The sequence below is a fragment of the Lycium barbarum genome, chromosome 6 (assembly GCF_019175385.1).
Source record: "Lycium barbarum isolate Lr01 chromosome 6, ASM1917538v2, whole genome shotgun sequence".
Taxonomy (NCBI): domain Eukaryota; kingdom Viridiplantae; phylum Streptophyta; class Magnoliopsida; order Solanales; family Solanaceae; genus Lycium; species Lycium barbarum.
Window position 1 is genome coordinate 136,272,138 of NC_083342.1, and position 15,931 is coordinate 136,288,068.

Consider the following 15,931-nt stretch of genomic DNA (forward strand, 5'->3'; position numbering starts at 1 on the left):
GCAAGTACTGGTAACCTCTATCCTCCCTCCGGTAATTTGTTCTTTGAAATTACATTTATGTCTCATCTCACCAAATTCAAAATTCTGTTCACATCACAGCCCCTGTAAAGGGCATTCGAAGCATTGTTATCATGTTATGCTCTCTGCAGCGCTATCAGAAAAAATTATTACTTAGAAAACCAAGGAAGCATTGCCCCTTTATTGTGATACATTTTGTATATAGTTGTCTCCATGTTGGAAAATGTTTTAGCCATAGACAGCTTCATGAGCACATCGATTGAAACGGCAAATACTCACATAAGATTGATTATATTTCCTAGGATATTCAATTGTTGACGCTCAAATGTGCTTACGGTATTTTCTCTTTTAATATTTTGCTGCATTTTCAATCTTTTCCCAAATTTCGTTTCTTCTCAACTCTTCTATGCGTTCAACAGCTTCTTGAATTTCTAGCTGTAGAAGGCACTTGGAATAGAGAAATGGTGCTACAGCTTCCAGCATTCCCTTCACATTTTCTGTCAATTGTCGAACACTTTTGCTCCAATGCCCCTCCAGATTCTTCTCCATCCCTTCAACTAGAACTGGGAACACCTCTTCCATTGCCTGTGATGCCATCTTCCAAAATTGCTCATTGTTCCACACATACAATGCGCGCTCCGCAACCTAAAATCAGAACCATTAGCACTCCAAAATCATCTCCTACATAACCGTTATCCCAAAAGTATGTTTGGTATGATGTAAGCAATAAGTCATTTTCTTGTGTTTGGTGGTCAGACAATATTTTGGGGAGAGCTTCGTACCATTGTTTTGACCAACATCTAGACATTATTGTCATACTTTAATACTCAAAAATCTCATCAGCATACTATTTGGTTTGTTACTATTTATAATAATTTTTAGTAAGTGTGTTTTCCGGGCTATTTTCCACTCGTTAAGCAAACATCATAACGCATTTTCTGAAGATTTTCTTTGTACCAAACGCACCTTGGAAGCACAAGGGAAGAGAATGGTTTTACCTGAGAGTTCCAACTATTTAAACACTTGGTAATTTTGGTGCACAAAGGCAGGGCAAGTTCCTTGTACAGTTGAGGATCTAGTGTCTCCACAAGCTCTTCCAATTCACCAATAAGCAGAACTTCCTTCTGGCAATTTGTAACTGGCCAGTACTTCAATATTCCTCTAATAACAACCTCACCAAGCTCAGGCTCTTTTTGCACAAACTGAGATACACAATAGGTCAACTGCCTGTGATAAACCTGCATCCCTTTTGGCTTATGCAAAGGGACAAGAACTCTAACTAAGAAAAGTTTATGCTCTTCTTTTAGAGGAACACTAAATCCATTAATAATTGTGCCCCATATTTCAAGAAGCTCTCCAATTCCAGGGTGCCTTTGATCGGTCTCAAAAACATAGTGCAAAAAAACATCATGCATAGCCTTTCTCGTGAATGGTCTATAGAAATGTAATTTGGAATAAATCCTGTGGAACACATTCTTCAAGTTGTCGCGTTCCCTTTGGTCTTCGGACTGGAATAACGTGAGGAGATTTTGAAGGAAAGAATGATCAATATAAATTCGGAGTGATTCAACACTTGTTCTAATGACAATCCTGAGGAAAATGTCGTAAACGATTTGCAAATGTGGCCATGAGGGTGTAGGATTACTGACAAGATCATCGTCATCGGGTAATATTGAGATAACAGAGTGAATTGGTGGAGGGAGTGGCCTAAAAAGATTAAACGACAACATTTTGAAAAGGGGTGAAAGAACTTGATCATCAAGTGGTTTTATGAGAGTCTTGATGATAGAAAGGAGTTGGATGAGTTTTAGCCTTTTTAAATCTTGTTGTGAAGGAGATTCTTGTGGATCAGTGAAAGTGTAGGTGAAAGAACAGTAAGAGATTAGAGAGAGCAATTCTTCTGTTTCAGAATCAAGAAAATTTGACATGTTCCTGGAATCTAAAAGGAGTTGTTTTAGAGTTGTGTTTGTTTTTCTTGGAGAAGCTCTTGGAGAGTTTTTTGGGCTAAATGTTATCCTTGGAGAAGCTTTTGGAGAGTTTCTTGGGCTGTTCCCGTTGAACCCACCCATTTGCCTTTACGAATCGTCTGATGGAAAACGCTTTTTGAATAGAATAAAAGATTTTTTGGATTGTCGATCTCTTCCTTGAAGATTGAGATGAGTCGATGTAGGTACCTACTAAAAGATGTTTCTGGGGCAAATGCAGAAGGTGGGAGTAAATGGTTACTGGTTTATTTAACGCAAAGATTAGGATAATTCTTTCTTGTGTAGGGCAAAACCGGAACAAGAAATACGATGTTTAAGAGGAAAGACTCTTGGACATTTCCGATGATTCAGAGGTTTTAAAGTGATGACAGATAGTTAAAGATGAGGTAAACTTTGTTTTTGGGAATATAAGTGGTCAGCCCTTCTGTGATCAATCGGCTTCTCATAGATACTGATGTCTCATTACTTTAGTCATCAAACAAACTATGCACATAGTTGGATATTCCTTTTTGTATTATTTTTTAATTTATGAAATAAAATAATACAATATGTTATCTATCAACAAGAATAGTACCATAGGCTCCTATGTTGCGAGCTTTTCCGGGTATAAGTCTAACCATTTCAGTCCCCGCATGCTGTAGTTATTTAATCTGTAAGCCAAATGCATTGTGAAGCATATTTAACTTTAAGGCATTTCATTGCACTTTAAATCATGAAGAGACCATCGATGTCCCGTAGTTGGGCCTAGTAGAAACTAGACTATATTTAAACTTGATTGTGCAACATTAGTAGAAGAATATAAATAGTGCTAAAATATTTTGCATAGGTAACTTACATGAATTTATTCAGAATTACAATTTGGTATCCTTTTTCCAATATTATCAGTAAGGAATCATAGCACAATAATAGTGATTCACACACTTGAATACAAACCAAGGCAGAGTGAATTACTCACCCTATGTTTAAAATTGCCATGGGCTCAACATGCAATACCAATCCCAACAAAAATGAAAAAATACAACAAATTCAATGCTTCTAATATCAAGAAAATAGAAGTCCCATCATCACTTTAGGCCTCACCAACTTGATGATAACTGGACTGCAGATCAACAAGATCAGAGCTAACAGAGAAACTTAACCATCTTTTTTTGTCACAATAAACCAAACAAGGCTGCAAAATAATCCCAACAAGAATAGCCAAGAAACTGACAATCATGACCTTAAATGAACATAAGGCCATAACCACAAGAATAAAAAATGTTGGTGGCACACACATTATAATTGAACCAACTGTGCCTAGTGGAATCTTATAAGGTCTTGATGCTGCTGGATATTTTATCCTTAACTTCACAAAAGCTATAAATTCCACAATCATTCCACAGCAATACAGAAAGTTCTCTGCAGCCACAATCTCTTGGAAACTAAGCCAGGACAGAAGTATAACACCTGATGCAGAAAACAAGATTCCAATAAGAGGAGTTCCATAACGCGATCTCTTAGCAAAAAAATCAGGAAGCATCCCGCGTTCTGCCATACCCAAAAGCTGAAAAGAGTCACCACTCATCTCAGCCAAAAACATTCCCATATTTGACACAGCGGAAGCCCCTTGAACCCACAATCTTAACCATACTCCTCCAATGATTTTAGCAATATCCGAGAAATAACCATCACTCCAAAGTTCACGATGCAGCGGAACAGCTCCAGTGCCAAATAAAAGAGGGAAAAAATAACCAGAGACAACTAAGGGAACTGCATAGAATATAGCCTTAGGAAGTGTTTTCCCAGGGTTTTCTACTTCCCCTGACATACAACTCACTGCATCCCAGTAGTTCAAATTCCAGAAAAGTGTATTTAGATACAATCCCCATTGTACATTTTTCAAATCTACAACAAACCATCTCGAAGGCTCTAACTTAGGAAGCGCGATAAGTCCCATAATTCCAAAAGGAAGAAGACTAAAAATCGCCAACACTGTAGCAACCCAACCAACAATAGTTAAACCTCTATAGTTCAAATAAGTAAGTGCTACAATTAAAACAAGAATCGCGATTGTTCTTGGAAGACCATTGGCTAATGTTGGGACAGCAGATTTAATGTAATCTAAAAACAAAACCGGGTATAACGCGTTATCAACAACACCACTCATCCATTTCACCCATCCTAATTGAAATCCCCAATAAGGGCCTAAAGTTGTGGATACCCAAACAACATATCCTCCGTTTTCGGGGAACATAGTGCATAATTCTGCAGTGATTAAGGACTCCGGAATGCTCCATATAAAAGGAAAGATCAAAAATCCAAGAAGTGCTAAAAACGGACCGGCCGCACGGACAGTGTCTTCAACACCAAAAGGTCCACCAGAGACACCGTAGAATATAAGGAATGTAAGAGGAACAAATGAAACCTTAGTGAAGTTCTTAGTTCCTCCTTGTAAACTCGAATATTCAGCATTGTTTTCTGCCCCCATTTGATCAGTTTTTCGCGGTATTGGAAATCTTTCTGTCTGTATAGAGTAGCAAAATGATGAGTGCCTTTGTGATCTTTGGGGGAAATATTCTGTAATTACATAACTCAACTGGGAGAAGAAAAATTTTCCATGAAGTGATCATAATTCATTTATCAATTTATCTCATGTTTCAGTGTACCTCAACTGATTTCTAATTTGTACCATGTTAAATATTGTTAATCATATAAGATGAAAAAAACACTAAATAATAGGCAATACAGATAAAAGTGACAAATCTTTATACCAAACAAATATTTTGGATTATACATCGTAATATTTTTGTTTTACATGATGGACTAAACAAATGATAACAAATAAAGTTAATTCAGTGTATATTATTTTAATCCATTATATAAGTTATCAGCGAATTAAATGACCTCTAAATACTTCACCTAATACAGATCTTACAGTAGAAATATAAAGAGTTAGACCAATAAAAAGGAAAAATAAATAATATAATAGTCTTCCCTTGCACTCTTGATAGTGCCTACCACGTTTATCAAGCTAAAAAATATTAATCACACTACCCCTATTTATTTTTTATTTTGCAATTGTTATTTTCCCTTTCTTCTACAGAGGCGGGTTTAACATGTAAGCTACGGCTTCACGTGAACTTAATAATTTTTACACAAATTTTATCTATGTATTAAATAATTCAAAAAATATCTATAAATATTTAGCTGTAAACATAGTTATTACTGTATATTAATTTGAGATTGCTATAGGAATTCAAAAATTCAAATTCTAATACACTAATACTTTGCGACGATACTATCTGAGCTCGTTATATTTTTCCATCTTATGCCTAATCAAACAATATAAATAAATCAAATCAAAGAAAAGTTTAAAGTTATGTTTATAATGCAAGAACCTATAATGTTATCACTTATCAGTGTAGTTTAACTAATTAAATCACTTAGCACTATGTTTTCCAAGTTATCAATTACTATTTCATCGTCGGTACAAAGTTAAAAGTAAGTTAGATAGCTCAAAAGCTTGTTTAAACCATAGAGCTAACAAGCATGCTCGTAAAAAAACCCGTACAATCACAAAATCGACAAAAATAAATAAATAAGAAAATGGAAACAGAGCATCAAAATTATGTATAAATTTAACAGTTGAGCAAATGAGAATAACAGAGAAAATGATGAAAAATATTTTTACCTACAAGATGCACACACAAGCAGAGCAAGTCTAACTGATAATAATTTGAAGAAGAAGTAGAAGCATTTATCATGTCTGAATTAGCACGAGGGGATCGTGATTCTCGTGTAGTATAGACAGTTGTGATTAAGTATCAGGACACGTGTCAGTTATCGGCTCAGATTCCCGAATTAGTGATATGAAGATTTGGAGAATCAGCACATGTTGAAATTTAGAATCATATGGTTGACAAAATTAACATTTTATCACTGGGGACTGGGGCCTCGACAGTTCAATCAGTGGTCCAAAATGAAATGAAGTATCAACCAATTCCAACATTTATTGAGTACTACTTGTAGTTATCTAACGTAACGTTAGGTGAGGAAACGAACGAATTTGTTCACAGGGATAAATGAGTTATAGTTAGCTTAGATGTGATTCCTTTGCTTGGTTTCGGTTGCTTGATTCAATGGGGAGATGATTTCCAAACCCCTGGATAGAATCATGCTCATAGACGAAAAGCACGCCTTGCTACCACTTATTTAATTGATAGGATTGGACAAGCGTTTTGGAGCTTGATTAATCTGATTCGCGCTAGGACGTCCATTTTGTGATAAAATATTCCCTACTAAAGGCGATTTCATTCTGAAAATTCGAACTCTTGGACTTTTGGTGCTCATGGTTTGATTTTTAGTTAGAACAAAAATCAAACCAACTTAATAGATTTTTTAATTATTAACATAAAACATAATGCAAATTTGTAGATTGGAAAAATATTAAATGAAAGTACTGATATTAATGAGTTTTTAAAATTTGTGGAAGAGAGATTTCTAAACAGTTGATTTCTAACCAAAAGTGGAGAGTTGTTTTCGTCAATATATTTCCTTGTGATTTAATCTAGGCCCTTAAAATTTAAATACGACAAATGTTACTCATTCAGATGTGTAATTGAGGAAACAAAGATAAGACTTAATGAGAAGAGACTTGGTCCTTCACAAACATAACCCCATCCGGAACTAAAATGCCCCCCAAAAAATCACTTTGGATCAAAATACCCTAACAAAAAAAAATGTTACAAAACTACCTTTAGCGCAGTAATTTACTGCGCTAAAGCAGTTCACGGAGACGGAGCCGTTAACTGCTTTATTCAGCATTATCTGTTGCCCCCATTTGATCAGTTTTTCTGTTGGAACCAGTGTTTTAAAAGACGGGGGCATAAGGCGGGGCGTTTTACATATGCCTCGACGAGGCGTAAGCCTCGAGGCACGGGGCGTAAGCCCCATGGGTATTTAATTTTTAGTATTTCTTAAAATAATATAATTACAATAAATATTTTTAAATAGGTAAAATTACATAAAAAATAAAAGAAAACTGTAAATAAATGAAATATATATATATATATATTTGTGTGTGTGTGTGAGCGCGCGCGCACGCTTGATCCTCACAAAAAAATGATCAAAGCAATCCATTATACACCGCTTATAACTTGTAATTATATATAATATAATTTTACAAGTATAAACAATACAATGAAATAAAAGCTATTATGAAATGCAAAACAATTCTAACATTTTAACTTTCAAACACGGAAAAAAACACAGTTTCTTAAAACACTATTACTATCATACTATTCATTTTATCTCCCTATAAGCAAATAATCAATAAAATTTATCAATATTACAATTAAAACATAACTTCTTCATGAACAAAAAATAAAATTACATGATAATTCTGATACATAGGACTTATGACCAATGACAAGTGAAAATGTACAATTCCGCTATGTTTTTTTTTTTTTTTTAAATTAAGTGATATTCACCCTCACGACGTTCTCAAATAGTAAATATCCAATACTACGACTTGTTATATGAGTTACACCCAATCTTTTATTTCTATAGATGAAAAACTATTAAGTATCATTATTTTGTTAAACAATTATGAGGGTGAATGATTTTAATTAAGGAATTTAAAATATAATTTGTGTAAGAACTGTTAGGCGAGCCTTGGGCGTTAGGCGTGTTTAGGGCGCACGGTTGGGCGCTTAGGGCGTAAGCCTCATAGGAACTAAGCCCCGCACGTTAGCCCCAGGGCGTTTTGCCACTGCCCTGCCCCGAGGCGAGTCCTGACACTGCCTTTTAAAATAATGGTTGGAACTCGTTGTTTCTGTATAGAGTATCAAAATTATGAGTGTCTTTGTAATCTCTGGGGGAAATATGCTGTAAGTACATAACTCAACTGGGAAAAGAGAAATTTAAAAGAAAATTTTCCATGAAGAGAATAGAGATCATAATTCATTTATCAATTTATCTCATGCTTCAGTGTACCTCAACTGATTTCTAATTTATACTATGTTAAATATTGTCAATCATATAAGATGAAAAAAACACTAAATAATAGGCAATACAGATAAAAGTGACAAATCTTTATACCAAACAAATATTTTGGATTATACATCGTAATATTTTTGTTTTACATGATGGACTAAACAAATGATAACAAATAAAGTTAATTCAGTGTATATTATTTTAATCCATTATATAAGTTATCAGCGAATTAAATAACTTCTAAATACTTCACCTAATACAGATCTTACAGTAGAAATATAAAGAGTTAGACCAATAAAAAGGAAAAATAAATAATATAATAGTCTTCCCTTGCACTCTTGATAGTGCCTACCACGTTTATCAAGCTAACAAAATAATAATCACACTACCCCTATTTATTTTTTTATTTTTTATTTTGCAATTGTCATTTCCCTTTCTTCTGCAGAGGAGGGTTTAACGAGTAAGCTACGCTTCACGTGAACCCAATAACTTTTATATAAATTTTATTTATGTATTAAATAATTCAAAAAATATCTATAAATATTTAGCTGTAAACATAATTATTACTGTATATTAATTTGAGATCGCTATAGGAATTTAAAAATTAAAATTCTAGATCCGCCTCTACTTTTGTACACTAATACTCTGCGACGATACTATCTAAGCTCGTTATACTTTTTCCATCTTATGCCTAATCAAACAGTATAAATAAATCAAATCAAAGAAAAGTTTAAAGTTATATTTATAATGCAAGAAGCTATAATGTTATCACTTATCAGTGTAGTTTAACTAATTAAATCACTTAGTACTATGTTTTCCAAGTTATCAATTACTAATTCATCGTCGGTACAAAGTTAAAAGTAAGTTAGATAGCTCAAAAGCTTGTTTAAATCATAGAGCTAACAAGCATGCTCGTAAAAAAACCCCGTACAATCACAAAATCGACAAAAAAAAAAAAAAAAAAAATGGAAACAGAGCATCAAAATTATGTATAAATTTAACAGTTGAGCAAATGAGAATAACAGAGAAAATGATGAAAATTTTACCTACAAGATGCACACACAAGCAGAGCAAGTCAACTGTTCATAAGTGAGAACTGATAATAATTGAAGAAGAAGTAGAAGAATTTATCATGTCTGAATTAGCACGAGGGGGTCGTGATTCTCGTGTAGTATAGACGGTTGTGATTAAGTGTCGGGACACGTGTCAGTTATCGGCGTGGGCGTTAATGTATCACTGTCTCAGATTCCCGAATTAGTGATATGAAGATTTGGAGAATCAGCACATGTTGAAATTTAGAATCATATGGTTGACAAAGATTAACATTTTATCACTAGGGACTGGGACCTCGATAGTTCAATCAGTGGTCCAAAATGAAATGAAGTATCAACCAATTCCAACATTTATTGAGTAGTACTTGTAGTTATCTAACGTAACGTTAGGTGAGGAAACAAACGAATTTGTTCACGGGGATAAATTAGTTATAGTTAGCTCAGATGTGATTCCTTTGCTTGGTTTCTGTTGCTTGATTCAATGGGGAGATGATTTCCAAACCCCTGGATAGAATCATGCTCATAGACGAAAAGCACGCCTAGCTACCACTTATTTAATTGATAGGATTGGACAAGCGTTTTGGAGCTTGATTAATCTGATTCGCGCTGGGAGCCTGGGACGTCCATTTTGTGATAAAATATTCCCTACTAAAGGCAATTTCATTCTGAAAATTCGAACTCTGGACTTTTGGTGCTCATGGTTTGATTTTTAGTTAGAACAAAAATCAAACCAACTTAATAGATTTTTTAACTATTAACATAAAACATAATACAAATTTGTAGATTGGAAAAATATTAAATGAAAGTACTGATATTAATGAGTTTTTAAAATTTGTGGAAGAGAGATTTCTAACCAGTTGATTTCTAACCAAAAGTGGAGAGTTGTTTTCGTCAATATATTTCCTTATGATTTAATCTAGGGCCTTAAAATTTAAATACGACAAATGTTACTCATTCAGATGTGTAATTGAGGAAATAAAGATAAGACTTAATGAGAAGAGACTTGGTCCTTCACAAACATAACCCCATTTTCTTGACAAGATTAATATTGTTGAGACTGATAACAAGGACTACTGGACACAAAAGGTCAAAATACTGGAATCAGGGTTTTATTTTAGGATTCAAAGCGGAATCGCATGAAAGGAATCATTACTTGCTTACTTAGTTGATTCTTTATAATTCTTCTTTTAGATATCCACCTAATTTTAATTTTGATTTGCCTTCATCTATATTCTAGGAGCACTACCAACAATAATCAAAGCTTTCAAATAATGTACCTTGGTAGTCATAAGTTCATATATAACACATCTATTAAAAAAATATATTTTTTGATTTTCATCGGGTGTCTCGTATCTATTTTAATACCTCGATTAATTTGAATTTGTGTCCTTTAAAGATCATTAAAGGGGAAAAAAAAATTCTACCAAGATTTTTTTCATTTTCAGGACTCGAAATCAGAAACTCTCGTTAAGGATGGGGGTGGAGGGATATACATCTACCATAACTTTGAAAGAAGTACACCTCATATGTTGTTTTTATCACAAAATTGTATATTTTTGTTTTAAATTAAAGTTTTTTTTAATTGTTTAATATAACAAAATGAGACATTATATTCCAGTAATACAACATTTCTATGTGACTATTTGATGATAATGCAACAAAAATTATCCGAATCAATTTGATATCAAAGAGAAACTGCCACAATTAGGTCAATTAAAAAATGTCTAATTTCTATTATACAAATCATTTACCAAAATTTGGTATCGTATTAAATTCATCTTCACCACTCCCCCCGCCCCCACACCCCACCCGCAGCATCAACTTTAAAGAATAGACATTCAACCCTCCTATGCAGTGTCTATTTATTTTTAAACTTTTATTTATGTAATAACCTTTTTATATTATATATATTTATATTTAATTTCATTATAGTTAGAGGCCCCTAATAACTTTGTTATTTTTGTATAACTAGTCATTCGTACGTATTTATAGATTATAGTTATAGTCCTATATGTAAAATGTTAGTATCACGTGTCTTATTAGGGCTATAACTATAATCTATAAATACGTACGAATGACTAGTTATACAAAAATAACAAAGTTATTAGGGGCCTCTAACTAATATGGGCCTAACGCAGATGTTTTAGTGGTCTTACATTTGAGTCATTCATATTAGGATCATACATATACTTAATTAAAGTACCTTTCATATTAGCAAGAGATTATGATTTCCATAATAAAACTCAATTCTAGTTAGGAAAGGAGTTAGAGATGTAGACGAGCGTGTATCCATGGTTTTGTATTCTGGGTTGAAGAGATAAAATTATTTTTTATGCATTTGAAGAGATGCTCTTTATAATGAAATTTTTACTCCACCGCTAGATAACCAGGATTATCAGAGACAGGAGATAATAAATAAAGCAAAAATACTGGAATCAAGGGGTTTTTCAAGAGTCGAATTGGAATCACATAGATTAAGCACTTCTTATTCACATAATTGATTATATCTTTCTGTTCTTTTTATATTTCCACTTAATTTTGCATTACTTACTCACATAATTGATTATATTCTTTCTGTTTTTTATATATATCCATCTAATTTTAATATTGGATTTGCCTTAATCTATATTCGACGAACAATACCAACAAAATCAGAGCTTTCAAATGATGCACCTAGTGACGGTGTAAAATATCTAGTCATACTTCTAAAGAAGTACTACTCGATCATATGTTTTCTTTTAATACAAAATTGTTTATTTTGTGTTGAATTAAAGTTGTAATTGCTTAATAATAATACAAGCGAATCATTCTAGTAATCAATGATGAATATGACTTTTTAATAATAATGTAATGAAAATCATTTTACGAAAATCCGTATAGTATATTCTTAAATGATCGGTTGGATTGAATTATTGATAGAAGTGACAAATGGGCGGATTGGGTCAAATTAGGGCGGGTTAAAACGAGTCACATTAATTATTGGGTCAAGACCTAACCTGCCCAAATTTTCTTGGGTCAAAATGGGTTGGGTTAAGATGGATCAACCAACGGATCATAACCTAACCCAACCTCTACCCTCTTTAAACATATCGCAGCTTTTATAAATGGCACACGCTAAGGTTCAGTATAGCTGAAAAGTATTTGTCTGCTATATGTCTTCCCCATTATAAACGAAAAAAAAGGTGAAGAAAAAATTAAATAGAATAAGGAAAAGGGCCATATTATAGACTGCTCTTAATGTATATATTAGCACAGATATCAGGTTGTTTATTGGACATAGATGTCCTATTTTTACTAACATCAAACTCTAGACTTTAGCATGTGGTCGTAGTTAGAAAATCAAAATCATGATAAGTGAAGTAAAATTTTCACAAATAGCTACCTTTTAACTGCTTCTAACAAGCTATAACTAAAAGTTCATTATTTACAATTCGTAGCTGGTTTTTCCTATATTCAGATCCTGGACGCGTCACATAAATATAGCCAAAATACAGACTAAATACACGGAACTGTTGAGCAAATAATGTCTCTATTTAAGGAAAAAAAATCTTTTTCAAACTAAACAGAAATCTGTTTTTAATGTTCCATAAATCACGCAAATCTCATTCTCTTCCATATCTAATCACATATCTCATTCAACATCTAATCATTCATATAAAATTTGAATTCAAAAACTCTCTTCATATTTTTTCCCAAAATATAACTAAAAAAAATCTCTTTTTAATGTTCCATACTGAATTGCATAGTGACAAGTTGAGATTGTCTCCTGATGCTATGACCATCGGTTTTGTGTTCGTTATTAAAAATATTCAATGAAATTACATTATTAAAGATCAAAATGTTCGTTACAAAAAATATTAGTTATTGAGTGAAATAAGCTAATATTGAATATTATTTAGTAACTTAATAAGATGGGAAAACTTGACTCCATAAAAAAACTTTAATCCCTAAGGGTGGCTTTTGATTCACTGTATTTTATCTGTATTATGATTGTATTTTTGAGTGTATTCTATTTGATCCGTAAGATTTGAATCGTAATGAGTATATTTACAATATATTTCACGTGTATTTTGTATGTATTTTTAGAAGTATTAAAATTGTTCTCTAATTTTTGAAGTATATTGTACAGAAAAATGGATTTTATGGTTCAATAATGAATTCAAGTGTACCATGAATATATAGAGAAAATGCATAGAACTCTTCCTGGTTCATCAATAAAATATAGTGAAAACATGTAGGAAATACAAACTTGATATTGAAATGCACTTTGTAATTTTTTAGCAGTAACTATACAAGAAAAATATAAATGCAATAAAAACAGAATTCAAATCTACGATTAGACTATACAACAAGTGGGATCATTACCAAAATACATAAAAGTTTTTCTAAAATTTTCATAAAAATAATGTCGCAACAGTGATGTTATACATCAAAAAAAAAGTGGAGAAAAAAAAAACAACTTAAAACATAAACTGTTCTGTCTACAAATCTACTCCTGAACATCTACTAAAATCATTGCATCATAATCACCGGTAGCCTTGACAGGTATTGGTGGTTGCTCGTTATCAATAAATGCATTCAGGGTTGCCTTGTCGATTTGCGTCATATCTCATACGGAGAAACTTTGCATCAATTTCAGCTGGAATGCGTCAAGATATACTGAAACTGTACATTAACAAAACATGAAAAAATAACAAAATAACAAACTAACCAGAATAAATAACAACACATTCAAGATATACTGAAAATATACTATAAATATAATGCAAATATATCAATGTCAAATGCACAACAGTGTGTGACTGTGCTGTAAAAATACACTTCAAATACACTGAATATATACTACAAAATATACTTTGATAAAAAGTAAACACAAATTCAAAATTGCATAAATTTACAAGGAACAAATTAGGTAGAAAAAATATATAACACACAGTTAAAAACACACACTAATTGAAATAATAAAAAATATGACAAAAATATACTTAAAATGTACGCAAAATACAGATCTGGTGAATTGAAAAACAGGAATAAACTGAAGTTCAAAACACAAACTAATTGAAATAATAAAAAATACGACAAAAATATACTTAAAATGTATGCAAAATATAGATCTGGTGAATTGAAAAAACGGGAATTAACTGAAGTTCATCGAAAAATACGATAAAAATATACTTAAAATGCAAGTAAAACACATATCTGGTGAAGTGAAAATACATCTCCTTCCTCAACAGATCTCCAGCATTTATGTGTTTGAACCCAAAAATTTCTATAATCTTCGGATGTGAGTTCCTTTTTCACTACCTGACCTGAAAACTGGAATCTCCAAAACAAACAAATTTGGAAAAGCCTTGCAATTAAACTCCAATGCTTTTGATTTTTACCAATTAAACTCAATTTAAACAGTAACTCATCATCAAATTCAGTTATGTACTACAAATCTTACTGTGTATTTGAGTAAATACCAATTAGACCCAAATTAAGCAGCAACCCATAATACTCTAATATGCAATCAATCAATTTTGTAAGAAGAAAATTTTTCAAATTAATAGCAATATAATCCTTCACATCATAGAGCCAATAGTACCCTAATATTTCAATATGAAACAGGATATGTAAGTAAATAATGAAGAAGAGCAAAACGCCATACCAGAAGAGAATCGACAACACCAAAATTGGAAGGTCTGCAATGAGGGAGGCGAGTAGGGTTTATGTTGAGCAGAAGTAGATTAGGAGAGGGAGCGAAAAATTTTAGATTAAAAAGGAAAAGAGAGAAATTAATGAGCAGTTAATACAGAGTAAAAAAAAGGAAGTGAAAGAAATCAGAAACTGATTTGAAAAGCACGAAATTAGGGGAGATGAGAGTTAGAAACGTATATTTAGGAAAAGGGAAGAGAAAGAAAGTGTGCAGCTAAAAAATAGGGGTGTGGAGAGTGGTAAGTTAATTGGTAGAAAAGTGGGCAACTATAAGTTGTAAAAATATAATATTATAGCTACTAAACTTAATTATTAAAAAGTATAGTTATGCTCCATAAATATGTAACATAGTAAGCTATGTCAAGTAAAATTTACATAAGTTTAACATGCTCCGGTCATTCTAGAATATTTGCTCAAGTAATGTCTTAACATATACCTCGTCGCGGACCAATTTAATATTTTTATAATATTAATATGAATATTCTTCTATTAGATTTCAAAAGTATAGTCTTTTTTTTTTCATTTTTTTTTTCAATATTCTTGCTCGTTTAGGTTGGGTTACATTATGACCGGGTGAGTTACACTATTTTGACCCGTTTTGACCCGATTGACTGAAGAGTCATTTTGGGTTCAACCCATTGGGTCAACATAACAATCGGGTCATGATCCAACCCATAGAAACACCGGACAGGTTGTGCGGGTTGGGTTTGGTTCTGCCACCCATAATTATTGACACCGATCCCGCTCAGCTCATTTATCCATTTCCCTAATTAGTTATCCACACCTGTAACTTCTATGGTCATAAAATAGATAAATAATTAACTTAATCAAATTACTTGCTTAAAGAAAAGAGGTCTAAATTTGTGAACCAATTTAGCAAGATCCTCCTGGTGACAGGTAGTTGACGTGGCATAATTGCCAGCAAGGACAAGAATTTACTCCATCGGTCACGGCGTGCTCTCACTCGCCACCTGTCCTCTCTAAACCCATTTCACATTGCGCGTGGATCCCGCGTTCTTCCACACAGTCACACCTAAAACACTATGCTACGTCACTTCCCTTACTCGTTTCTCATTAATTTTAATCTTTTGGCGGAATATTTAGACTTGTCATTATAATTTACTTAAATATTTAAATTATGGTTGTTTTAGTTGATCACTTGAACACATTCTAAAGTGTTTATATTATAAGCTTTTGATGTGCGCA

At 32.7% G+C, this 15,931-nt stretch overlaps 2 protein-coding genes across 3 annotated transcripts; both read right to left on the bottom strand.

Moving 5' to 3' along the window:
* Nucleotides 1–344: 344 nt before the first annotated feature.
* LOC132644752 (serine/threonine protein phosphatase 2A 57 kDa regulatory subunit B' beta isoform-like) lies at nucleotides 345–2,087 on the bottom strand. Its single transcript, XM_060361358.1, has 2 exons — nucleotides 1,017–2,087; nucleotides 345–663 (listed from the first exon to the last, which is right to left on the bottom strand). Exons 1-2 carry the CDS (start codon nucleotides 2,085–2,087, stop codon nucleotides 367–369), a joined length of 1,368 nt encoding a protein of 455 aa, XP_060217341.1. The 3' UTR covers nucleotides 345–366.
* An 842-nt stretch (nucleotides 2,088–2,929) lies between these two features.
* Nucleotides 2,930–9,319, bottom strand: LOC132599353 (probable polyamine transporter At1g31830). Of its 2 annotated transcripts, none has more exons than XM_060312682.1 (2): nucleotides 9,023–9,319; nucleotides 2,930–4,506 (listed from the first exon to the last, which is right to left on the bottom strand). In XM_060312682.1, the coding sequence occupies exon 2, from the start codon at nucleotides 4,468–4,470 to the stop codon at nucleotides 3,073–3,075; it is 1,398 nt and encodes a 465-aa protein (XP_060168665.1). In that variant the 5' UTR covers nucleotides 4,471–4,506; nucleotides 9,023–9,319; the 3' UTR covers nucleotides 2,930–3,072. The 2 variants fall into 2 exon arrangements, with proteins under 2 accessions (XP_060168665.1, XP_060168664.1); XM_060312681.1 differs by lacking the exon at nucleotides 9,023–9,319 and adding an exon at nucleotides 5,674–6,134.
* Between the last annotated feature and the right edge of the window lie 6,612 nt (nucleotides 9,320–15,931).

Excerpts from the sequence above, each read along its gene's own strand:
- LOC132599353 (XM_060312682.1), bottom strand. The coding sequence starts at position 4,470 with ATGGGGGCAGAAAACAATGCTGAATATTCGAGTTTACAAGGAGGAACT.
- LOC132644752 (XM_060361358.1), bottom strand. The coding sequence starts at position 2,087 with ATGGGTGGGTTCAACGGGAACAGCCCAAGAAACTCTCCAAAAGCTTCT. Across the intron at positions 664-1,016 it reads TAAATAGTTGGAACTCTCAG|GTTGCGGAGCGCGCATTGTA; the intron begins GTAAAACCATTC and ends TTCTGATTTTAG.